This window comes from Salmo salar, chromosome ssa29 (assembly GCF_905237065.1).
Source record: "Salmo salar chromosome ssa29, Ssal_v3.1, whole genome shotgun sequence".
Classification (NCBI taxonomy): Eukaryota; Metazoa; Chordata; class Actinopteri; order Salmoniformes; family Salmonidae; genus Salmo; species Salmo salar.
The window spans coordinates 27675001-27699858 of NC_059470.1; the positions used below are offsets into that span (position 1 = coordinate 27675001).

The following is a 24858-nucleotide window of genomic DNA, read 5'->3' on the forward strand; positions in this document are numbered from 1 at the left end:
CAGCCTGCACAAAAACAAAGCAGAGCTCATGCCTATCATGTGACTTTTTTTCAAATCATCATTCGAGTCTCATCATGCAGCCTTAAAATGTATTAAAAATCTAAACATAGCCCGTTTGTAGAACAACTAAAGTTACATTAATAACTCTAAATTAAGCACATAGGAATACCAATTTCTTTGTTAACTGACCAACACAGAATAGCCGCATGTGCGCACCTCCTCAAATTGTTTGGAGAAAATATTGTTTCTATTTTATTCAGCTTTGTTCAATTGTATTCTTCATACTATAAAATAATGCCAAGGAATTCTAAGCAAATCTTGTCAGCTAAATGAACTAGTTTAGCCCACAGCCACTTGGCATAGCCAGATCAGGACCTAACATAAGGACAACTCAGAGTATGCTGTTCTTCTGAAATAGACTACTTTTTATTCATATCATGCTTCATATCATGCTTCTAAAATTAACCATGGATTTATTGGGAAGGTGTAGGTTATATTGCATGGATTTATTAGACTTTTTAAAATGTAGATGTTTCTAAGGTCAGCATCAGTGGCTTGTGTGTGGAAGCCAGGAGATGCTAAATGTGTTTTTTTACCTTTATTTAACTAGGCAAGTCAGTTAAGAACAAATTCTTATTTTCAATGACAGTGGGTTAACTGCCTTGTTCAGGGGCAGAACTACAGATTTTTACCTTGTCAGCTCGGGGATTCAATCTTGCAACCTTTCGGTTACTAGTCCAACACTCTAACCACTATGCTACCTGCCGCTCCTTCAATTACAGTCAATTACTGTGAGACCGACAGTTATTTGCTTGACAATCACTGGCTGACGAAATTTCGTGACCACCACTGTCCTACTCATGTCCCACTCATTCTAAAGGAAGTCTCTTGTCTCATCAGATCAACTTTGTTCTGTTCATCAGTATCATCCGTATCCTGGTCCAGAAACTACTCTGCTCTGACGTGGGCGGGAACAACCAATCACAGTACAGGTACCCTACCAACAACCAATCATAATACAGATATTCTCTCAACAACCAATCACATTTGTTAAGATTATTCTTACACACCTGTGTGTTGCAGGCGTCTGGCTAAGTCCACCCTGCTGCTGATTCCTTTATTTGGAGTCAACTACATGGTGTTTGTCTACCTGGTGGAGAAAGAGAGCGACAGGATGAACAATACAAGATTATCTTTGACCTGGGACTGGGGTCATTCCAGGTATACCACTACCTTAACCCCTGATCTTTAACCTTTTACCCCCTTAACCCTAACCCTATCTAGTTTGACCTGGGACTGGGGTCATTCCAGGTATATACATACACTACATGACCAAAAGTATGTGGACACCTGCTCGTCGAACATCTCATTCCAAAATCATAGGCATTAATATGGAGTTGGTCCCACTTTTGCTGCTATAACAGCCTCCACTCTCCTGGAAAGGCTTTCCACTAGATGTTGGAACATTGCTCCAGGGTCTTGCTTTCATTCAGCTACAAGAGCATTAGCAAGGTTGGGCACTGATGTTGAGCGATTAGGCCTGGCTCGCAGTTGGCATTCCAATTCATCCCAAAGGTGTTCAATGGGATTGAGATCAGGGCTCTGTGCAGGCCAGTCAAGTTCTTCCACACCGATCTCGACAAACCATTTCTGTATGGACCTCGCTTTGTGCACAGGGGCATTGTCATGCTGAAACAGGAAAGGGCTTTCCCCAAACTGTTTCCACAAAGTTGGAACCACAGAATTGTTTAGAATGTCATTACATGCTGTAGCATTAAGATTTCCCTCACTGGAACTAAGGGGCCTAGCCTGAACCATGAAAAACAACCCCAGACCATTATTCCTCCATTACCAATCTTTACAGTTGGCACTATGCATTGGGGAAGGTAGCGTTCTTCTGGTATCCACCAAACCCATATTCGTCCGCCGGACTGCTCCAGAGTCCAATGGTGGCGAGCTTTACACCACTCCAACCGACGCTTGGCATTGCGCATGGTGATCTTAAGCTTGTGTGCGGCTGCTCGGCCATGGAACCCCATTTCATGAAGCTCCCGACGAACAGTTCTTGTGCTGACGTTGCTTCCAGAAGCAGTTTGGAACTCAGTGGTGAGTGTTGCATCCGAGGACATTTTATGCGCAATGCGCTTCAGCACCTGGCAGTCCCATCCTGGGAGCTTGTGTGGCCTACTACTTCGCGGCTGAGCCGCTCTTGCTCTTACTTCACAATACAGCACTTACAGTTGAGCGGGGCAGCTCTAGCAGGGCAGTAATTTGACGAACTGACTTGTTGGAAAGGTGGCATCCTATGACGGTGCCACGTTGAAAGTCACTGAGCTCTTCAGTAGGGCGATTCTACTGCTAATGTTTGTCTATGGAGATTGCAAGCCTGGGTGCTCGATTTTATACACCTGTCAGCAACAGGTGTGGCTGAAATACCCAAATCCACTCATTTGAAGGGGTGTCGACATACTTTTATATATACAGTGCATTTGGAAAGTATTCAGACCCCCCACATTTTGCTACGCTACAGCCTTATTCAAACATTTATGAAATAGTTTTTTTTCTCATCAATCTACACACAATACCCCATAAAGGGAAAGGGAAAGGGGGATACCTAGTCAGTTGTACAACTGAATGCATTCAACTGAAATGTGTCTTCTGCATTTAACCCAACCCCTGGAACAGTGGGTTAACTGCTTTGCTCAGGGCTAGAACAACAGAATTGTACCTTTTCAGCTCAGGTAGTGTGATGGTTTGGGGATGCTTCACTGCCTCAGGACCTGGACGACTTTCCTTAATAGGAACCATGAATTCTGCTTTGTATCAGAGAATTCTACAAGAGAATGTCAGGCCATCCATCTGTGAGCTGAAGCTGAAGTGCAGTTGGGTCATGCAGAAAGACAATGATCCAAAAACACACAATCAAGTCTACATTAAAATGGTTAAAAAGCAACAAATTTGAAGTTTTGTAATGGCCTAATCAAAGTCCCGACCTAATCCCAATTGAGATGTTGTGGCAGGACTTGAAAAGAGAAGTTCATTCTTGAAAACCCACAAATGTCACTGAGTTAAAGCAGTTCTGCATGCAAGAGTGGGCCAAAATTCCTCCACAGCAATGTGCGAGACTGATCAACAACTACAGGAAGTATCTGGTTGGAGTCATTGCAGCTAAAGGTGGCACAACCAGTTATTGAGTGTAAGAAAGCAATTACTTTTTCACACGAGGGAATTGGGTATTGCATAACTTTGTTAATTAAATAAATAAAATAAGTCACCCCCAAAGCCAATTCCTCCTTTGGCTGTAGATAGTAACAGTGTTTTATTTATGTGATGGCTGCTCCTCTATATATTATTACACCTTTAGAAACACACTGAGACCATTCAGAGAGAGAGAGAGAGAGAGATGATTAAAGGTAGGAAAAAATGATGAGAGAGTGTGGAGAGATGAGGGGGGAGAAGAGAGAGATGAGGGGAGAGAAGAGAGATGAGGGGGAGAAGAGAGAGATGAGGGGAGAGAAGAGAGAGAGAGGTGTGAGAAGGATAGAGGGCGGTCAAGTAGTCTAATGTCTGAATAGGAGCTTAATGACCGTGTGTGTGTGTGTGTGTGTGTGTGTGTGTGTGTGTGTGTGTGTGTGTGTGTGTGTGTGTGTGTGTGTGTGTGTGTGTGTGTTTTGTGAGACAATATTAGCTGATGTTGCCTTCTCAACCCGTTAGCTCTCTAACGGAGCAGTGAAGCTTTCAGACACACCTATATAACTTAATGAGAGAGAGAGAGAGAGAGAGAGAGAGAGAGAGAGAGAGAGAGAGAGAGAGAGAGAGAGAGAGAGAGAGAGAGAGAGAGAGAGAGAGAGAGAGAGAGAGAGAGAGAGAGAGAGAGAGAGAGAGAGAGAGAGAGAGAGAGAGAGAGAGAGAGAGAGAGAGAGAGAGAGAGAGAGAGAGAGAGAGAATTTTTTTTTTTAAATAGCAAGCTGGAGGTGAGGGAAGATGGAAAAAGATAGAGAAGGAGGAGAGTTAGTCCCAGGGCCAGATGTAGAGTGTTTCTGAATGTCTGTCTTCTTCCAAATTTTTGTCACATCGCTCCAACTCCCCAATGGGCTCGGGAGACGCCTCCGAAACATGACCTGCCTAACCGCGCTCCTTAACACCCGCCAGCTTAACCCGGAACCCAGACGCACAAATGTGTTGGAGGAAACATCGTTCGTGACCAGGGTCAGCCTGCAGGCACCTGGCCCACCACAAGGAGTCGCTATGGCGCGATGAGCCAAGTAAAGCCCCCCCATGGGGCTGGAGATCATTTGCACTCACTGTATATAGACATTTTGTTTTCTTTTGTTCTACTGTATTATAGACTATGTTTTGTTTATTCCATGTGTAACTCTGTGTTGTTGTATGTGTCGAATTGCTATACTTTATCTTGGCCAGGTCGTTGTTGAGAACTTGTTCCCTGGCCTACTGGCCTACCTGGTTAAATAAAGGTGAAATAAAAAAACAAAAAAGAGAAAGGCAGGTTGAGGTTGCCAGGGTTACAGTAGAGCAGGAAGTGTTATAAAGCAGTGAAGAGAGTGGTAGAGGAAGATGGGTACAGGGTTCGGGAACCTGAGAGGTTTCCTCTGTGTAGTAGAGTCCAACAGAGAGTGATGGGAAGAATATGTGCTTCAGTAAAGTGGGTTTCTTAGCATTCATAGCCATGGATGTCAACTGTAAAGCAGAAATGATACGTAAATCACAGAAAATAGAGGTTGTGGCGGCAGCGGCAGAGAAGTACTTGGGATTGTGAGGTTTCACTGCAGAACAGTTGCGGGTGGTGTTTAGCGTGTTTAGCTTGCTTCTTCTTGCTTGCTAGCCCCCGCCTGCTAGCTGTCTGAATCACCGTGTCTCCAGCCAGCCTAACTACTCACTGGAGCCCTATGATCACTCGGCTACGCATGCCTCTCCCTAATGTCAATATGCCTTGTCCATTACTGTCCTGGTTAGTGAGTATTGTCTTATTTCACTGTAGAGCTCAATATGCCTTAGCTAACCCTTTAGTTCCACCTCCAACACATGCGGTGACATCAGCTGGTTTAAATGTTTCTAAAGACAATATCTCTCTCATCATCACTCAATCCCTAGGTTTACCTCCAATGTATTCACATCCTACCATACCTTTGTCTGTACATGATGCCTTGAATCTATTCTACCACGCCCAGAAATCTGCTCCTTTTACTCTCTGTTCCGAACGTATTAGACGACCAGTTCTTATAGCCTTTGGCCGTACCCTTATCCTACTGTTCTCTGTTCCTCTGGTGATGTAGAGGTTAATCCAGGCCCTGTAATGTCTAGCTCCACTCCCATGCCCCAGGTGCTCTCATTTGTTGACTTCTGTAACCGTAATAGCCTTGATTTCATGCATGTTAACATTAGAAGCCTCCTCCCTAAGTTTGTTTTATTCACTGCTTTAGCACACTCTGCCAACTCGGATGTCCTAGCCATTTCTGAACCCTGGCTTAGGAGACCACCAAAACCCCTGAAATTTCCATCCCTAACTACAACATTTTCCGACAAGATAGAACCGCCAAAGGGGGCGGAGTTGCAATCTACTGCAGAGATAGCCTGCAGAGTTCTGTCTTACTATCCAGGTCTGTACCCAAACAATTCGAGCTTCTACTTTTAAAAATCCACCTTTCCAGAAACAAGTCTCTCACCGTTGCCGCTTGCTATAGACGACCCTCTGCCCCCAGCTGTGCCCTGGACACCATATGTGAATTGATTGCCCCCCATCTATCTTCAGAGCTCGTGCTGCTAGGTGACCTAAACTGGGACATGCTTAACACCCCGGCTATCCTACAATCTAAGCTTGATGCCCTCAATCTCACACAAATGATCAATGAACCTACCAGGTACAACCCCAAATCCGTAAACACAGGCACCCTCATAGAAATCATCCTAACCAACTTACCCTCCAAATACACATCTGCTGTTTTCAACAAAGATCTCATCGATCACTGCCTCATTGCCTGCATCCGTAATGGGTCTGCGGTCATATGACCACCCCTCATCACTGTCAAATGCTCCCTAAAACACTTCAGCGAGCAGGCCTTTCTAATCGACCTGGCCTGGATATCCTGGAATTGACCTCATCCCGTCAGTAGAGGATGTCTGGTTATTCTTTAAAAGTGCCTTCCTCACAATCTTAAATAACATTTAAAAAATGTAGAACTAAAAACAGATATAGCCCGTGGTTCACTCCAGACCTGACTGCCCTTGACCAGCATAAAAACATCCTGTGGCATACTGCATTAGCATCGAATAGCCCCCGTGATATGCAACTTTTCAGGGAAGTTAGGAACCAATATACACATGCAGTTAGGAAAGCTAAAGCTAGCTTTTTCAAACAGAAATTTGCAGAGAGGGTTAATAGTTGGCAGGTTAATATTACAAAGTATAATGGCTTGTACAGTAGGTGGCGGCAAAACGCCAATAGGTGTAGTTTACCATTCAATCTTAGAGAAGAAGAAGGAGAGACGACTCGTTTTCATGCACATTTTTTCATTAAGAAATACTGCACCAAACATAGTCAGTTAAATTTAAAATTGTGCAACTAAGATTTCTGCTGCAAAAACATAAAAATTAATGACAGATCTCTTGAGTTTTCTTATATTAATTCTGACTATTTTGAGAAGGTGTATATTGGCTACGGTGTCTCAACATGGAGAAAACAGTACTAATGCCGCTTTTTTTCAGATTTTTCAAGCGAAGGTCTTTTAAGGGAGTATGGGAGCACACTTGTTTGTTTCGCATAGATGAGTTCGGCTAGCCGCCAGCCGAATAAAAGAATGGTGAAGCCAAGTCAGCAAAAAATTATAAAATAGTTACAATTATAACTACGGTTAACATTTAGTTTTACATTTTTATCATTTAGCAGACATTCTTATGCAGAGAATTGATGCAACACATTCTTGGAGAAAAACAAACACAACAACAAAAACAACGTATTTATTTTATGAAATATTGATTGTCTCCAAGAATTCGTTGCCTTGTCATTTTAAGAACTCAGTTCTCTGCATAAGTATCTGCTAAATGAAAATGAATGTACAGGATGAATGAATAGTGGAGTGCGTGTTCAGCTGTCGCTAGTGTTCAGCTGTCGCTAGTTGTCTCTGATTGGGATCACATTTAAGTTCCTTTTTCCCCCACGCTGTTTGTGGGGTGTTGTCTCTTTGTTTTGAGCAGTTAACGTATCGGCATTTTCTTGGTTTTGTGTACGTGTTTATTTCAGTGTTAAGAATAAACATGTGTTCGCTCCCAGCTGCGCTTTGGTCCTCTTCCTCATCACCCGACGACGAACGTTACAGTTTAACATGATTTTTAAATGACTGTCTCATCTCTGTACCTCACACGTACCATTATCTGTAAGGTACTTCAGTCAAGCAGTGAATTTAAAACACAGATACAACCACAAAGACCAGGGTGGTTTTCCAAAGAAGGGCAGCTATTGAATATCCCTTTGAGCATGGTGAAGTTATTATTTACACTTTGGATGGTGTATCAATACACCCAGTCACTACAAAGATACAGGTGTCCTTCCTAACTAATTTGATGGCTGTGATAGGAGATAACTGAGGATGAATCAACAACATTGTAGTTTTTCCACAATACTAACATCAATTACAGAAATAAAAGATGGAAGCATGTGCAGAATATTCCAAAACATGCATCCGGCACTAAAGTAATACTGCAAAAAATGTGGCAAAGAAATTCACTTTTTTTTCTTAATACAAAACATTACATTTGAGGCAAATCCAACAACACATTACTGAGTACCACTCTTCATATTTTCAAGCATGGAGATGGCTGCATCATGTTATGGGTATGCTTGTCGTTGGCAAGGACAATAAAAAAGTCCTTGCCAATGACTAGCATACCCATAACATGATGCAGCCATGATAAAAATAAACGAAATAGAGCTAAGAACAGGCAAACAAAGTTGATGCTTCAACAGACACTGGGATAAAAACGTGTTTTTTATGCAGGACAATTATACACTGGAGTTGCTTACCAAGATGAATGTTTCTGAGTGGCCTAGTTACAGTTTTGACTGATATTGGCTTGACCAGCAATGATGAACAACCAACTTGACAGAGCTGATTCTAACAGGTACTGACTAAGGGGTTGAATACTTACAGTGCTGTGAAAAGTATTTGCCCCCTTTCTGATTTTCTGTATTTTTGCATATTTTTTATACTGAATGTTATCAGATCCTCAACCAAAACTTTAGATAAAGGGAACCTGAGTTTACAAATAACAAAAAAAGGTTATTTTTTTCATTTTCTTCACCTTTATTTCACCTTTATTTAACCAGGTAGGCAAGTTGAGAACAAGTTCTCATTTACAATTGCGACCTGGCCAAGATAAAGCAAAGCAGTTTGACACATACAACAACACAGAGTTACACATGGAGTAAAACAAACATACAGTCAATAATACAGTAGAAAAAATAAGTCTATATACAATGTGAGCAAATGAGCTGAGATAAGGGAGGTAAAGGCAAAAAAGGCCATGGTGGCAAAGTAAATACAATATAGCAAGTAAAACACTGGAATGGTAGATTTGTAGTGGAAGAAAGTGCAAAGTAGAAAATAATGGGGTGCAAATGAGCAAAATAAATAAATACATAAATACTGTAGGGGAGGAGGTAGTTATTTGGGCTAAATTATAGATGGGCTATGTACAGGTACAGTGATCTGTGAGCTGCTCTGACAGCTGGTGCTTAAAGCTAGTGAGGGAGATAAGTGTTTCCAGTTTCAGAGATTATTGTAGTTCGTTCCAGTCATTGGCAGCAGAGAACTGGCCCCCTGCTGCTCTCTCTACAGCCAGGTCAGTGCATGTGTATGAAGGTGACACACAGCAGGCCACTCATGGTACTCACGACATCTGTGGTCCTACTCCACCTCAGACACACTGTGTCGTCCCAGCTGGCCACTAGGTGGTGCTAAGAGGTTAGACTCTCAGCTCTGCTATGCCGTATGTCACTTCAGAACACTACTGTATGCTCAGACAAAGGGCGAAATTGTTGTGCAATTCTACACAGTTTGACATGACTTATTATGCCTCTCTTGAGGGGTATTTTAAAGGGGTATTTTGAAAACAGTATAAATGGGTGAGTAAGTAGAAGAATGCTGCAGCTTTAAAGTAACTGTCCAGTTAAAATCTCACTTTCAAAAGTTAATATTCTGTTAACTCATACCCAAATAATGTTGTTGACGCATCCTTTTCTCAAATTTGTGGCCGAAGTGTAAATTGGAAGAATAAAAACACTTAAAAAACCCAACCTCAAACAGCATTTAAAAAATTCTTGGTATTTCCTGACAGAGGATGATGTCATCCTGCTGAGGAGGATGAGCTGGCCAATCAGCGGTATACTCGCGTGAATATTTTTAATGACCAGTATATGCCCACACCATAAATGCTTCCTTATAACATACTTAATTTCAATTTTTCAGAAGGATAACCATTTCACTCATATTGTAATTAATTATAGGTCACATTTCATAAAAATCTGGAAACACTAGACAGTTATTTTAAAGCTAATTTCCTGCACTTCTACACAATTTGCCATTGCTTATGACGTGCTCACATTTTTGTTTGAATTTAAAGTAATTATTGGGGGGGACACGAATATACACCTGTTCTGAATATTGGGGGTGGGGGGGGGGGGGCATGTTCCCCCATGGCAATTTTGTCTCTGTCTTAGATCAGTGTAACCACATGTATGAACAACATTAGCACAACAACACACTGTAAAGTACTGTATTTTAATGAAATTCTATCAATTTAAAACACAACTAAATAATCTTAAGGACCAGGCAGACAAAAAATAAGCAGAAAAGTGAAGTATGCTGATAGAGGATCTTGGGAGGAGGATGCACTAGATGGTGAGGAGGCGTGTTTACAGTGGAGAGGGTTCCAGTCATAGTCCAACATGTCTTCTTTACTTTTTCATCCCATTCAAACCTAGAGAGAGACAGAAAGATAAGACTGTGTGTGTGTGTGTGTGTGTGTGTGTGTGTGTGTGTGTGTGTGTGTGTGTGTGTGTGTGTGTGTGTGTGTGTGTGTGTGTGTGTGTGTGTGCACAAGAATAGTAAACAAACCAAAATTTGACCAACTGGGGACATTTTCTTAGTCCCCATGAGGTCAAATGCTATTTGTAGGGGGTTTAGAGTTAAGGTTAGAATTAGTGTTAGGGTTAGAATTACGTTTAGGGTTAGGATCTAGGGTTAGGAGCTAGGGTTAGGGTTAGGGTTAGAATTACATTAAGGGTTAGGGTCAGAATTACGTTAAGGGTTAGGTTTAGGATCTAGGGTTAGGGTTAGGAGCTAGTGTTAGGTTTAGGGTTAGGAGCTAGGGTTAGAGTTAGGGTTAGAATTACATTAAGGGTTAAGGTTAGGAGCTAGTGTTTGGTTTAGGGTTAGGATCTAGGGTTAGGGTTAGAATTACATCAAGGGTTAGGGTTAGGAGCTAGTGTTTGGTTTAGGGTTAGAATTAGTGTCAGGGTTAGGATTAAGGTTAGGGTTAGGGAAAATAGGATTTTGAATGGGACTAGATTCTGCATCGCCACAAGGTTAGCTGTACAAGACTGTGTGTGTGTGTGTGTGTGTGTGTGTGTGTGTGTGTGTGTGTGTGTGTGTGTGTGTGTGTGTGTGTGTGTGTGTGTGTGTGTGTGTGTGTGTGTGTGTGTGTGTGTGTGTGTGTGTGTGTGTGTGTGAAAGTTAGATCCCTACGTTGCATTCTCTTGTTGACCCAGGGTGCTTTGGGATCAGAGCAGATCTTCACTCCTTTTGCTGTGTAGAAGCTGAAACAGAACACAGAGAATATTACTACTAATGTACCAAATCAAATTCAATTGTATTGATCACATACACAAATTTAGTAGATATTATATCGGGTTTAGAGAAATGCTTGTGTTCCTTGCTCCAACAGTGCAGTAGTATCTCACTATTCACAACAATACACACAAATCTAAAAGTAAAAGAAAGGAATTAAGAAATATAGAAATATTAGGACGTGCAATGTCGGAGTGGCAATGACTAAAATAGATTAGAATAGATTACAGTATATACATATGAAATGAGTAAAGCAGTATGTAAACATGATTAGAGTGACTAGTGTTCCGTTATTAAAATGACCAGTGATTCCATGTTTATGTACATAGGGTAGCAGCCTCTAAGGTGCAGGGTTGAGTAACCGGGTAGTAGGAGGCAAGAGATGGCTATTTAACAGTCTGATGGCCTTTTTGTCAATCTCTCGGTCCCAGCTTTGATGCACCTGTACTGACCTCGCCTTCTGGATGGTAGCAGGGTGAGCAGGCAGTGGCTCGGGTGGTTGATGTCCTTGATAATCTTTTTGGCCTTCCTGTGACATCGGGTGCTGTAGATGTCCTGGTGGGCAGGCAGTGTGCTCTCGATAATGCGTTTGGCAGACCCCACCACCCTCTGGAGAGCCCTGCGCTTGCAGGCAGTGCAGTTGCTGTACCAGGCAGTGATACAGCCCGACAGGATGCTCTCAATTGTGCATCTGTAAAAGTTTGTGAGGGTCTTAGGGGCCAAGGCACTGTTGCGCCTTCTTCACCATACTGTCTGTATGGGTTGACGATTTCAGATTGTCAGTGATGTGTACGCTGAGGAACTTGAATCTTTCCACCTTCTCCACTGCGGTCCCGTCGATGTGGATAGGGGGGTGCTCACTCTGCTGTTTCCTGAAGTCCACGATCATCTCCTTTGTTTTGTTGACATTGAGGGAGAGGTAATTTACCTGACACCACTACGCCAGGGCCCTCACCTCCTCCCTGTAGGCTGTCTCCTCATTGTTGGTAATCAGGCCTACTGATGTTGTGTTGTCTGCAAACTTGATGACTGAGTTGGAGGCGTGCATGGCCACGTATTCGTGGGTGAACAGGGAGTACAGGAGGTGGCTGAGTATGCAGCCTTGTGGGACCCCTGTGTTGAGGATCAGCAAAGTGGAGGTGTTGTTTCCTACCTTCCCCACCTGGGGGTGGCCCGTCAGGAAGTCCAGGACCTAGTTGCACAGGGCGGGGTTCAGACCCAGAGCCCCAAGCTTAATGATGAGCTTGGAGGGTTCTATGTTGTTGAAAGATGTGCTATTGTCAATGAACAGCATTCTTACATAGGTATTCCTCTTATCCAGATGGGATAGGGCAGTGTGCAGTGCGATGGCATCGTCTGTGGATCTATTGGGGCGGTAAGCAAATTGAAGTTGGTCTAGGATGTCAGGTAAGGTAGAGGTGATGTGATCCTTTACTAGCCTCTCAAAGCACTTCATGATGACAGAAGTGAGTGCTACAGGGCGATAGTCATTGAGTTCAGTTACCTTTGCTTTCTTGGGTACAGGAACAATGGTGGACATCTTGAAGAAAGTGGGGACAGCCGACTGCGATAGGGAGAGATTGAATATGTTTGTAAACACTCCAGCCAGCTGGTCTGCGCATGCTCTGAGGAGGCAGCTTGAGATGCCGTCTGGGCCGCCAGCCTTGCGAGGGTTAACACACTTGAATGTCTTACTCACGTCGGCCACGGAGAACAAGAGCCCACAGTCCTTGGGAGCGGGCGGTGGCACTGTGCTATCCTCAAAGCGGGCGTAGAAGGTGTTTAGCTTGTCCGGGAGCATGACGTCAGTGTCTGTGACGTGGCTGGTTTCCCCTTTGTAATCCGTGATTGTCTGTAGACCCTGCCACATACTGTATGTCTCCTGTCTGAGCCATTGAATTGCGACTCCACTTTGTCTCTGAACTGACGTTTTGCCTGTTTGATTGCTTTACGGAGGAAATAACTACACTGTTTGCGTTCAACCATATTGCCAGTCACCTTGCCATGGTTAAATGGGGTGGTTCGCGTTTTCAGTTTTCCGCAAATGCTGCCGTCTATCCACTGTTTCTGGATTGGGCAGGTTTTAATGGTCACAGCGGGAACAACATCGCCAATACACTCACTGACAAACTCAGTCACCATGTCAGCATACACTACCGGTCAAAAGTTATAGAACACCAACTCATTCAAGGGTTTTTCTTTATTTTTTATTATTTTCTACATTGTAGAATAATAGTGAAGACATCAAAACTATGAAATAACACACATGGAATCATGTAGAAACCAAAAAAGTGTTAAACAAATCAAAATATATTCTATATTTGAGATTCTTCAAATAGCCACCCTTTGCCTTGACAGCTTTGCACACGCTTGGCATTCTCTCAATCAGCTTCATGAGATAGTCACCTGGAATGCATTTCAATTAACAGGTGTGCCTTCTTAAAAGTTAATTTGTGGAATTTCTTTACTTAATGCGTTTGAGCCAATCAGTTGTGTTGTGAAAATGTAGAGGGGTATACAGAAGATAGCCCTATTTGGTAAAAAACCAACTCCATATTATGGCAAGAACAGCTCAAATAAACAAAGAGAAACCACAGTCCATCATTACTTTAAGACATGAAGGTCAGTCAATGCAGAAAAATTCAAGAACTTTGAAAGTTACTTCAAGTGAAGTCGCAAAAACCATCAAGCGCTATGATGAAACTGGAATGGAAGACTCAGAGTTACCTCTGCTGCAGAGGATAAGTTCATTAGAGTTACCAGCCTCAGAAATTGCAACCCAAATAAATGCTTCACAGAGTTCAAGTAACAGACACATCTCAACATCAACTGTTCAGAGGAGACTGCGTGAATCAGGCCTTCATGGTTGAATTGCTGCAAAGAAATCACTACTAAAGGACACCAATAAGAAGAAGAGACTTGCTTGGGCCAAGAAACACGAGCAATGGACATTAGACCAGTAGAACATTTGTCTTTTGGTCTGGAGTCCAAATTTGACATTTTTGGTTCCAACCGCTGTGTCTTTGTGAGACGGGTTGTGGGTGAACGGATGATCTCTGCATGTGTATTTCCCACCGTGAAGCATGGAGGCGGAGGTGTTATGGTATTGGGGTGCTTTGCTGGTGACACTGTCTGTGATTTATTTAGAATTTAAGGCACACTTAACCAGCATGACTACCACAGAATTCTGCAGCAATACGCCATCTCATCTGGTTTAAGCTTAGTGGGATTATCATTTGTTTTTCAACAGGACAATGACCCAACACACCTCCAGGCTGTGTAGGGGCTATTTGACCAAGAAGGAGAGTGATGGAGTGCTGCAGCAGATGACCTGGCCTCCACAATCCCTCGACCTCAACCAAATTGAGATGGTTTGGGATGAGTCGGACTGCAGAGTGAAGAAAAAGCAGCCAACAAGTGTGTGTGTGTGTGTGTGTGTGTGTGTGTGTGTGTGTGTGTGTGTGTGTGTGTGTGTGTGTGTTCGAGACTTACACGATGGCATCAACACAGGGTGGCATGGCGTTTTGGATGTGGTATCCTTGCAGTCTAAATTTGATGTGAGAGTCAGACACACTTGTGCAGCAACTTGTGGTGACCTTAGTTGGCCGACGATCTGATAGATAAAAGGGAAGAAAGGAAGTGAGAGAGAAAGGGAGGCAGAGAAAGACAGAAATAAAAGATTTAGACAGGCAGCCCAATTCTGTTCTTTTGTTTTTACTAATTGGTATTTTTGACCAATCAGATCAGCTCTGAAAAAGATCTGATGTGAAAGAGATCTGATGTGATTGGTCAAAAGACCATTTAGTGGAAAAAATAAATGATCATGGGCTGCCTGTGTAAACGCAGCCTCTGATCTCTAAACTAACCATAAACATGGTGTGTTTTTAGTTTGTATTTGTACTTATATGGATCCCCATTAGCTCTTCCTGGGGTCCAGCAAAATTAAGGCAGTTTATACAATTTTAAAAACATTACAATACATTCACAGATTTCCCAACACACTGTGTGCCCTCAGGCCCATACTCCCCCCCCCACCACATATCTACAGTACTAAATCCATGTGTATGTATAGTGCGTATGTTATCGTGTGTGTGTGTGCATGTGTCTGTGCCAATGTTTGTGGCCCCTGACAACAGTAGAGGGTGCGACAAAACTAGGGCCTGTAGGACCCTAGTTTTGTTAAGAAGGCAGAGCATCGCTTTATTATAGACAGACTTCTCCCCATCTTAGCTACTACTGCATTAATATGTTTTAACCATAAGAGTTTACAATCTAGGGTTACTTCAAGCAGTTTAGTCATCTCAACTTGCTCAATTTCCACATTATTTATTACAAGATTTAGTTGAGGTTTAAGGTGTAGTGAGTATTTTGTTCCAAATACGATGCTTTTAGTTTTAGAAATATTTAGGGCTAACTTATTCCTTGCCACCCACTCTGAAACTAACAGCAGCTCTTTGTTGAGTGTTGCAGTCATTTCAGTCGCTGTAGTAGCTGACGTGTATAGTGATGAGTCATCCCCATACATAGACACTCTGGCTTTACTCAAAGTTAGTGGCATGTGGTTAGTAAAAATTTATAAAAAAGCAAGGGGCCTAAACAGCTAAACTGGGGAATTCCTGATTCTAACTGGATTATATTTGAGAGGCTTCAATTTTAAAGAACACACTCTGTGTTCTGTTAGATAAGTAACTCTTTGTCCACATTATAGCAGGGGGTGTAAAGCCATAAAACATACATTTTTCCAGCAGCAGACTATGATCGATAATGTCAAAAGCTGCACTGAAGTCTAACAAGACAGGCCCCACAATCATTTTATCATAAATTTCTCTCAGCCAATCATCAGTCATTTGTGTAAGTGCTGTGCTTGTTGAGTGTCCTTCCCTATAAGCATGCTGAAATTCTGTTGTCAATATGTTAACTGTGAAATAGCATTGTAGCATTGTCAAACACCATTTTTTCCAGAAGTTTACTAAGTGTTGGTAACATGCTGATTGGTCGGCTATTTGAGCCAGTAAAGGAAGTTTTACTATTCTTAGGTAGCGGAATGACTTTAGCTTCCCTCCAAGCCTGGGGGCACACGCTCTCTTGTAAGGCTTAAATTGAAGATGTGGCATATTGTCTGCTATTATCCTCAGTCATTTTCCATCCAGATTGTCAGTGGCTTGTCATTGTTGATAGACAACAATAATTTGTTCACCTCTTCCACACTGACTTAATAACGAATTCAAAAGTACAATTCTTGTCTTTCATAATATGGTCCGATATAGTTGGATGTGAAGTGTCAGCGTTTGTTGCTGGCATGTCAGTTTGGGCAGCCAGACTTAATTGCCAAACCTTCTGCCTCATCCCTCTCAACCATACCATTTTTCAATTCCTCGTCAATCCAAGGGGATTTCAGTTTTTACAGTCATTTTCTTAATGGGTGCGTGCTTATTAGTAACTGGAATAAGTAGTTTCATACATTTGTCAAGTGCAGCGTCTGGTTGCTCCTCATTACACACCACAGACCAGCAAATATTCTTTACATCATCAACATATGAATCACTACAACACCTCTTGTATGACCTCTTATACACTATATTAGGCCCAGCCTTTGGAACTTTGGTTTTCCTAGATATGGCTACTATATTGTGATCACTACATCCTATGGATTTGGATACTGCTTTAAAGCAAATATCTGCAGCATTAGTAAAGATGTGATCAATGCATGTTGATGATTTAATTCCTGTGCTGTTTGTAACTACCCTGGTAGGTTGACTGACAACCTGATCCAGTTTGCAGGCACTAGTTACAGTTTTTTCCTGAGTGGGCAGCTTGATGATAGCCAGTCAATATGTAAATCACCCAGAAAATATACTTCTCTGTTAATATCACATACATTATCAAGCATTTCACACATATTATCCAGATACTGACTGTTAGCACTTGGTGGTCTATAGCGGCTTCCCACCAGAATGGGTTTTAGGTGAAGCAGATGAACCTGTAGCCATATTACTTCAACAGTATTTAACATTAGATTGTCTCTAAGCTTTACAGGAATGTGGTTCTGAATATAGACCACAACACCGCCTCTGTTGGCATTTCTGTCTTTTCGGTAGATGTTATAACCATGTATTGCTACCACTGTATCATCAAAGGTATTATCTAAGTGAGTTTCAGAGATAGTCAGAATATGAATGTCATCTGTTACAAGCTAGTTTTTGACTTCATGGACCTTGTTTCTTAGGCTACATATGTTAATTTGGGCTATTTTTAGCACGTTTCTGTTGTTTGATTGTTTTTAATGCTTTACTGGGAAGCTTATCAGTGGTAGACTTACTCATGTTATTTACATTGGAGCTGATAGTGCAGGGTGAGCTGCATGAAGTTATGAGACTGACAGGAAACCATGTGACCTGGTGTCAGAGGTCTACTGAAAATGCAGTATATTCAAACGGTTAGTTATTATCATCCCCCCATGTAAAACTAAACCGTTAAAAAGTATTTTAAATGTATAGAGAACTGTTGTTCGTGGACCACTCTGGGTCCAAGAGGTCTGAGTTATAGGAGGTCTGTCGAAAGCCTGTCAATTACAGTAACTCAATGGAAACTTTAACCACATTGTAACATTTTCTGCATTTTAATGTGAGTGTATATAGCATGATATATATATATTATATATTCATATATAGTTATAGAATGTATACAATCTAATGTGGTATTCAATCATTCACTACATCATCAATCAATCAACCAATGAATGAATCAATCAGTGAATCAGTACTCACAGTTAGCAGATACAGAGGTGAGGTAGACACACATGGTGATCAGGAGGGCCAGAGAGAGGGTCCTGGATTGGAACACGGACATGCTGACTGACTGGCTGACTGACTGACTGACTGGCTGACTGGCTGACTGACTGGCTGACTGGCTGACTGACTGACTGGCTTACTGACTGGCTGACGGACGGATGAATGGACGGACAGACAGATTGATGTACCGACTGTTCGACAGGCTACTCTGCTAGGCGCTAAACTACGGAGACGGGTCGGAGGTCTACTGATTGGTCTGGTAACCGTGGCGATGAGTCTGTCTGGAAGGCAGTGGAAGTGTCAGGTTTTGTATCTCACAGTGGGTTACAAACAGCACAAGTGGCAAGTCCCACCTTGCTTTGTTCATGTGTGTGTCATTGTACGATGTGGTCAGTATTGGTAATGGTATTTTCACACCTCCGCCTCTCTCTTTCCTTTTCTGTCTTTATTTCACCCCCTACTACCTCACTTGACAAACCACCAACACCTGCAGCAGTCTTTCTGAGAAAGATGGATTAATTAAGGGTACACACACATACATAGACACTAAAAAGTGTGAACAGCTGATGATGCAAATGCATGGTGTTTTTTTCTGTGTGCACCGTGATGTCAAAACAGTCAGACTGATGACCCAAAAGAAGATTTCCATAATTTAATTTTCTGTTTCATTTCCAGCAAAGTTTCATAGATTTCCTGATGTTTACACCTAAGTTGAATGGATAAGCATAAAATGAAATTGTTCTTACAAACATCTCTTACAGCTACAATATGTAACTTTATGAGTGACCAGATCAAATTCACATAGAAAATTAGTTATAGATGTCATTCTCATTGAAAGCAAGTCTAAGAAGCAGTAACTCTGTTCAATGAGCTCTATTTCTTAGCTTACAGTTCTTAAGTTTCGTTTTTTAGTCTTTTACTTTTGGTTTTGTACACCAGATTCAAACAGCTGAAAATACAGTATTTTTGGTTATTGAAAATATATTTCACAACGGTTTGGATGGTACAATGATTCTCTACACTATTGCTTGTTCTGTCACATAAACTGAAATGAAGCAAACACTTAGAATTTTACCAGCGATTTCTGCATATTGCAAATTTAAAATAACATTGATTGATAAAAAAATGAACAAAGTAAATGTATAAGTAAATAAATACATTTATTAAATAATATTGATAACTCATTGACATGATGAATTACAGACAGCCAAATATGAACCTATTCATCTAAACCACAAAAAGTACTATAAGTCCCCATAAGTACTTGAATAGATTAATAAATAAACACATAAGATACTGGTTTAAAATATAATTCATAATAACTATGAAGGACTGCCCGTTCCATGATCTCGCCATCACGGTTGACAACTCCCTTGTGTCCTCCTCCCAGAGTGCTAAGAACCTTGGCGTGATCCTGGACAACACCCTGTCGTTCTCCACTAACATCAAGGCGGTGACCCGATCCTGTAGGTTCATGCTCTACAACATTCGCAGAGTACGACCCTGCCTCACACAGGAAGCGGCGCAGGTCCTAATCCAGGCACTTGTCATCTCCCGTCTGGATTACTGCAACTCGCTGTTGGCTGGGCTCCCTGCCTGTGCCATTAAACCCCTACAACTCATCCAGAACGCCGCAGCCCGTCTGGTGTTCAACCTTCCCAAGTTCTCTCACGTCACCCCGCTCCTCCGCTCTCTCCACTGGCTTCCAGTTGAAGCTCGCATCCGCTACAAGACCATGGTGATTGCCTACGGAGCTGTGAAGGGAACGGCACCTCCATACCTTCAGGCTCTGATCAGGCCCTACACCCAAACAAGGGCACTGCGTTCATCCACCTCTGGCCTGCTGGCCCCCCTACCTCTGAGGAAGCACAGTTCCCGCTCAGCCCAGTCAAAACTGTTCGCTGCTCTGGCACCCCAATGGTGGAACAAGCTCCCTCACGACGCCAGGACAGCGGAGTCAATCACCACCTTCCGGAGACACCTGAAACCCCACCTCTTTAAGGAATACCTAGGATAGGATAAAGTAATCCTTCTAACCCCCCCCCTTAAAAGATTTAGATGCACTATTGTAAAGTGGTTGTTCCACTGGATATCATAAGGTGAATGCACCAATTTGTAAGTCGCTCTGGATAAGAGCGTCTGCTAAATGACTTAAATGTAAATGTAAACTATAACTGCTCTAATGAATTCTGTAACCACTGCCTCTTCAAATCAGGGTTGATTGGAAAAAGCAGTTCAAAAGAGGACATTGTATTATCAAATCGTTGTACTCCCTGACGAAGGCCATGCAGCCGAAACGTGTCTGCATTTTTAAACTTTGTTTCCATTGAACATGCCATACAAATAAAGGCATTTTAATTTAATATATGAAGAGTGCCTTGGTCCTCTTCTGTCTACCAAACAAACTATTGTGTACCTTAGCAGCAGTTCCCTGCCTACATTTGTTCTCCAACTCTAGTAACCGATTTTACATGATGACAACTGAATAAATTATAACTAGATAATCAGACTATGAAAAACATCAATATGAATAAGATATTCAATATGAATGTAATATGCATATTGAATGTCTGCTTTATAGATATGAAAAAGTGGAACATCAGAGGAGCTTCAGCTTGGCAGTGATTCTACTGGTTGGATGTTGACTGTTGAGTTGAGGCATTCTTGGTCGATTCCCGATGACGGGAGGAGGAGAGAGAGGGAGGAGAGGAAGAGATAGAGGGAGGAGAGGAAGAGATAGAGGGAGGAGAGGAGGAGGCAGGGAAAAGAGAGGAGAGGAGATAGGAAGGAGAGGAGGAGAGAGGTGTGAGAGGAAGTTACGGATGGAGAAGAGGGGAAGCAGGGAAAAGAGGAGAAAACAGAGGGAGGAGAAGAGGTGAGAGAGGGTGGAGAGGAGGGTAAAGAGGTCGTGGTAGGGGTGGAGGTGAGAGAGATCGGAAAGGAGAGCGAGGGAAATGTTGAGCTCAGACGGGCCATTCTAGAAAGGAACAAATTACAATCACTTTCATTTTCTCTTTTGTTCTTTCCTGTGTGTGTATGTCTGTGTATGTGTGATTTTTAACTTACTCAAACTGCTGAATCTTGCGGCGTACCCAGGGTTGTCTATGGTAACTACAGAACAGACCCTTCTCCGTCTCAAAGCTGCAGGAGAAACACAGTGTTAACACTGAAACTGAATGAGTTTGACACAACATGTCTGGGGGGTTTGACACAACATGGCCGCTACATACTGTCAAGCACTTTGTGACAACATATGAGACTGGATAAACCTAAATGAAATAAAGACTAAAAGATATGTTCCTTACATGACGGTCCGTACACAAGGAGCGTTATAGTTCTGAATCCAGTAGCCTGTGATGGGATCGGTCACCTCTGTCCTAGACACTGTCTTACAGCACGACGCCAGCTTTTCTCCATCTACTGAGGAGAGAGAAGAGTTTACATATGTTAAAACAAATCCTCTTGACCTGGCAATCACTTCAAAAACCATGTACCCTGTTACATCCCAGCTCTAATCCCCTAACACTCACTTCCTTCCTCTCACCTGTCCCAGTACAGCCCAGCTCTAACACACACTCCCTTCCCCTTACCTGTCCCAGTACAGCCCAGCTCTAACACACACTCCCTTCCCCTTACCTGTCCCAGTACAGCACAGCTCTAACACACACTCCCTTCCCCTTACCTGTCCCAGTACAGCCCAGCTCTAACACACACTCCCTTCCGCTTACCTGTCCCAGTACAGCCCAGCTCTAACACTCACTCACTTCCTTCCCCTTACCTGTCCCAGTCCAGCCCAGCTCTAACACACACTCCCTTCCCCTTACCTGTCCCAGTCCAGCCCAGCTCTAACACACACTCCCTTCCCTTTACCTGTCCCAGTACAGCCCAGCTCTAACACACACTCCCTTCCGCTTACCTGTCCCAGTACAGCCCAGCTCTAACACTCACTCACTTCCTTCCCCTTACCTGTCCCAGTACAGCCCAGCTCTAAAACTCACTTCCTTCCCCTTACCTGTCCTCACAGGTGTGAGTGTTGACGAGGACAAGGCTGGAGATCACTCTGTCATGCTGATTGAGTTTGAATAACAGACTGGAAGCTTCAAAAGGAGGGTGATGCTTGGAATCATTGTTCTTCCTCTGTCAACCATGGTTACCTGCAAGGAAACACATGCCATCATCATTGCTTTGCACAAAAAGGGCTTCACAGGCAAGGATATTGCTGCCAGTAAGATTGCACCTAAATCAACCATTTATCGGATCATCAAGAACTTCAAGGAGAGCGGTTCAATTGTTGTGAAGAAGGCTTCAGGGTGCCCAAGAAAGTCCAGCAAACGCCAGGACCGTCTCCTAAAGTTGATTCAGCTGCGGGATCGGGGCACCACCAGTACAGAGCTTGCTCAGGAATGGCAGCAGGCAGGAGTGAGTGCATCTGCATGCACAGTGAGGCAAAGACTTTTGGAGGATGGCCTGGTGTCAAGAAGGGCATCAAATAAGCCACTTCTCTCCAGGAAAAACATCAGGGACAGACTGATATTCTGCAAAAGGTACAGGGATTGGACTGCTGAGGACTGGGGTAAAGTCATTTTCTCTGATGAATTCTCTTTCCGATTGTTTGGGGCATCCGGAAAAAAAGCTTGTCCGGAGAAGACAAGGTGAGCACTACCATCAGTCCTGTGTCATGCCAACAGTAAAGCATCCTGAGACCATTCATGTGTGGGGTTGCTTCTCAGCCAAGGGAGTGGGCTCACTCACAATTTTGCCTAAGAACACAGCCATGAATAAAGAATGGTACCAACACATCCTCCGAGAGCAACTTCTCCCAACCATCCAGGAACAGTTTGGTGACAAACAATGCCTTTTCCAGCATGATAAAGCACCTTGCCATAAGGCAAAAGTGATAACTAAGTGGCTCGGGGAACAAAACATCGATATTTTGGGTTCATGGCCAGGAAACTCCCCAGACCTTAATCCCATTGAGAATTTGTGGTCAATCCTCAAGAGGCGGGTGGACAAACAAAACCCCACAAATTCCAAGCATTGATTATGCAAGAATGGGCTGCCACCAGTCAGGATGTGGCCCAGAAGTTAATTGACAGCATGCCAGGGCGGATTGCAGAGGTCTTGAAAAAGAAGGGTCAACACTGCAAATATTGCCTCTTTGCATCAACTTCATGTAATTGTCAATAAAAGCCTTTGACACTTATGAAATGCTTGTAATTATACTTCAGTATTCCATAGCAACGTCTGACAAAAATATCTAAAGACACTGAAGCAGCAGACTTTGTGAAAATTAATATTTGTGTCATTCTCAAAACTTTTTGCCACGACTGTATATCAACGAATTGGCAAGGGCACTAAAACAGTCTGCAGCACCCGGCCTCACCCTACTAGAATCTGAAGTCAAATGTCTACTGTTTGCTGATGATCTGGTGCTTCTGTCACCAACCAAGGAGGGCCTACAGCAGCACCTAGATCTTCTGCACAGATTCTGCCAGACCTGCGCCCTGCCGGTAAATCTTAGTAAGACAAAAATAATGGTGTTCCAAAAAAGGTCTAGTCGCCAGGACCACAATTAGAAAATCCATATAGACACCGTTGCCCTACAGCACACACAAAAACTATACATACCTTGGCCTAAACATCAGCGCAACAGGTAACTTCCACAAAACTGTGAACGATCTGAGAGACAAGGCAAGAAGGGCCTTCTATGCCATCAAAAGGAACATCAAATTCTACATACCAATGAGGATCTGGCTAAAAATACTTGAATCAGTTAAAGAACCCGTTGCCCTTTATGGTTGTGAGGTCTGGGGTCCGCTCACCAACCAAGAATTCACAAAATGGGACAAACACCAAATTGAGACTCTGCTTGCAGAATTCTGCAAAAACATTCTCTGTGTACAACATCAAATACCAAATAATGCATGCAGAGCAGAATTAGGCCGATACCCGCTAATTATCAAAATCCAGAAAAGAGCCGTTAAATTCTACAACCACCTAAAAGGAAGCGATTCCCAAACCTTCCATAAAAAAGCCTTCATCTACAAAGAGATGAACCTGGAGAATAGTCCCCTAAGCAAGCTAGTCCTGGGGCTCTGTTCACAAACACAAACAGACCCCACATAGCAACACAATTAGACCCAACCAAATCATGAGAAAACAAAAAGAGAATTACTTGACACATTGGAAAGAATTAACAAAAAAATCAGAGTGCACAAGAATGCTATTTGGCCCTAAACAGAGAGTACACAGTGGCAGAATACCTGACCACTGTGACTAACCCAAACTAAAGGAAAGCTTTGACTATGTACAGACTCAGTGAGCATAGCCTTGCAATTGAGAAAGGCCGCCGTAGACAGACCTGGCTCTCAAGAGAAGACAGGCGTTCCACCTAAAAGTAGGTGGAAACTGAGCTGCACTTCCTAACCTCCTGCCAAATGTATGACCATATTAGAGACATATATTTTCCTCAGATTACACAGATCCACAAAGAATTTGAAAACAAACCCAATTTTGATAAACTCCCATATCTACTGGTGAAATACCTCAGTTTGCCATCACAGCAGCAAGATTTGTGACCTGTTGCTACAAGTGAAGAACAAACACCATTGCAAATACAACCCATATTTATGTTTATTTATTTTACCATCGTTACAACACTGTATATATACATAATATGACATTTGTAATGTCTTTATTCTTTTGGAACTTCTGTGAGTGTAATGTTTACTCTTCATTTGAATTGTTTATTTCACTTTTGTATATTATCTATTTCACTTGCTTTGGCAATGTTAACATATGTTTCCCTTGCCAATAAAGCCCTTGAATTGAGAGAGAGAGAGAGCGAGAGTGTTGAATCAAGAAAGGCCATATCTCACTCTCACTCTCATCATGCCCATCAAGTGTGGAAGTTGACAGGAGAACAATAAATACAGCTGATATTGCCAATCATTTTGCAGATTTGTAAAAAGAAAACAACATTATTGACAGATAATGCAAACACCCATTCTTCCAAACATGCTATTGTCCAAATTTTTGATGATCATATTGTGAGCAACAAAACCTGCTCTTTTAGTCTGCCATTGTTTTTACCAGGAGGTGTTAAACCTACCGAAGTCATTACCAAAATGGTAAATCTACAGGTTATGATCTTATGGCCAATTTTGTTTCACTGTGCTGCTTCTCAGATTGCAGCTCCACTGAAG

At 42.6% G+C, this 24858-nt stretch overlaps 1 protein-coding gene and 1 pseudogene across 1 annotated transcript; both read right to left on the reverse strand.

The window, feature by feature from the left end:
* Window positions 1-9775: 9775 nt before the first annotated feature.
* LOC106590516 (eotaxin) lies at window positions 9776-18018 on the reverse strand. Its single transcript, XM_045711046.1, has 4 exons — window positions 17630-18018; window positions 14355-14475; window positions 10761-10831; window positions 9776-9993 (listed from the first exon to the last, which is right to left on the reverse strand). The coding sequence occupies exons 1-4, from the start codon at window positions 17709-17711 to the stop codon at window positions 9971-9973; spliced, it is 297 nt and encodes a 98-aa protein (XP_045567002.1). The 5' UTR covers window positions 17712-18018; the 3' UTR covers window positions 9776-9970.
* Window positions 18019-20093: 2075 nt separating this feature from the next.
* On the reverse strand, window positions 20094-24552 carry LOC106590515 (pectinesterase inhibitor 10-like; annotated as a pseudogene).
* Window positions 24553-24858: the final 306 nt, after the last annotated feature.

Excerpts from the sequence above, each read along its gene's own strand:
- LOC106590516 (XM_045711046.1), bottom strand. The coding sequence starts at position 17,711 with ATGTCCGTGTTCCAATCCAGGACCCTCTCTCTGGCCCTCCTGATCACC. Across the intron at positions 10,832-14,354 it reads CCCTGTGTTGATGCCATCGT|CTTCTACACAGCAAAAGGAG; the intron begins GTAAGTCTCGAA and ends GTTCTGTTTCAG. Across the intron at positions 9,994-10,760 it reads GGTCAACAAGAGAATGCAAC|GTTTGAATGGGATGAAAAAG; the intron begins GTAGGGATCTAA and ends GTCTCTCTCTAG.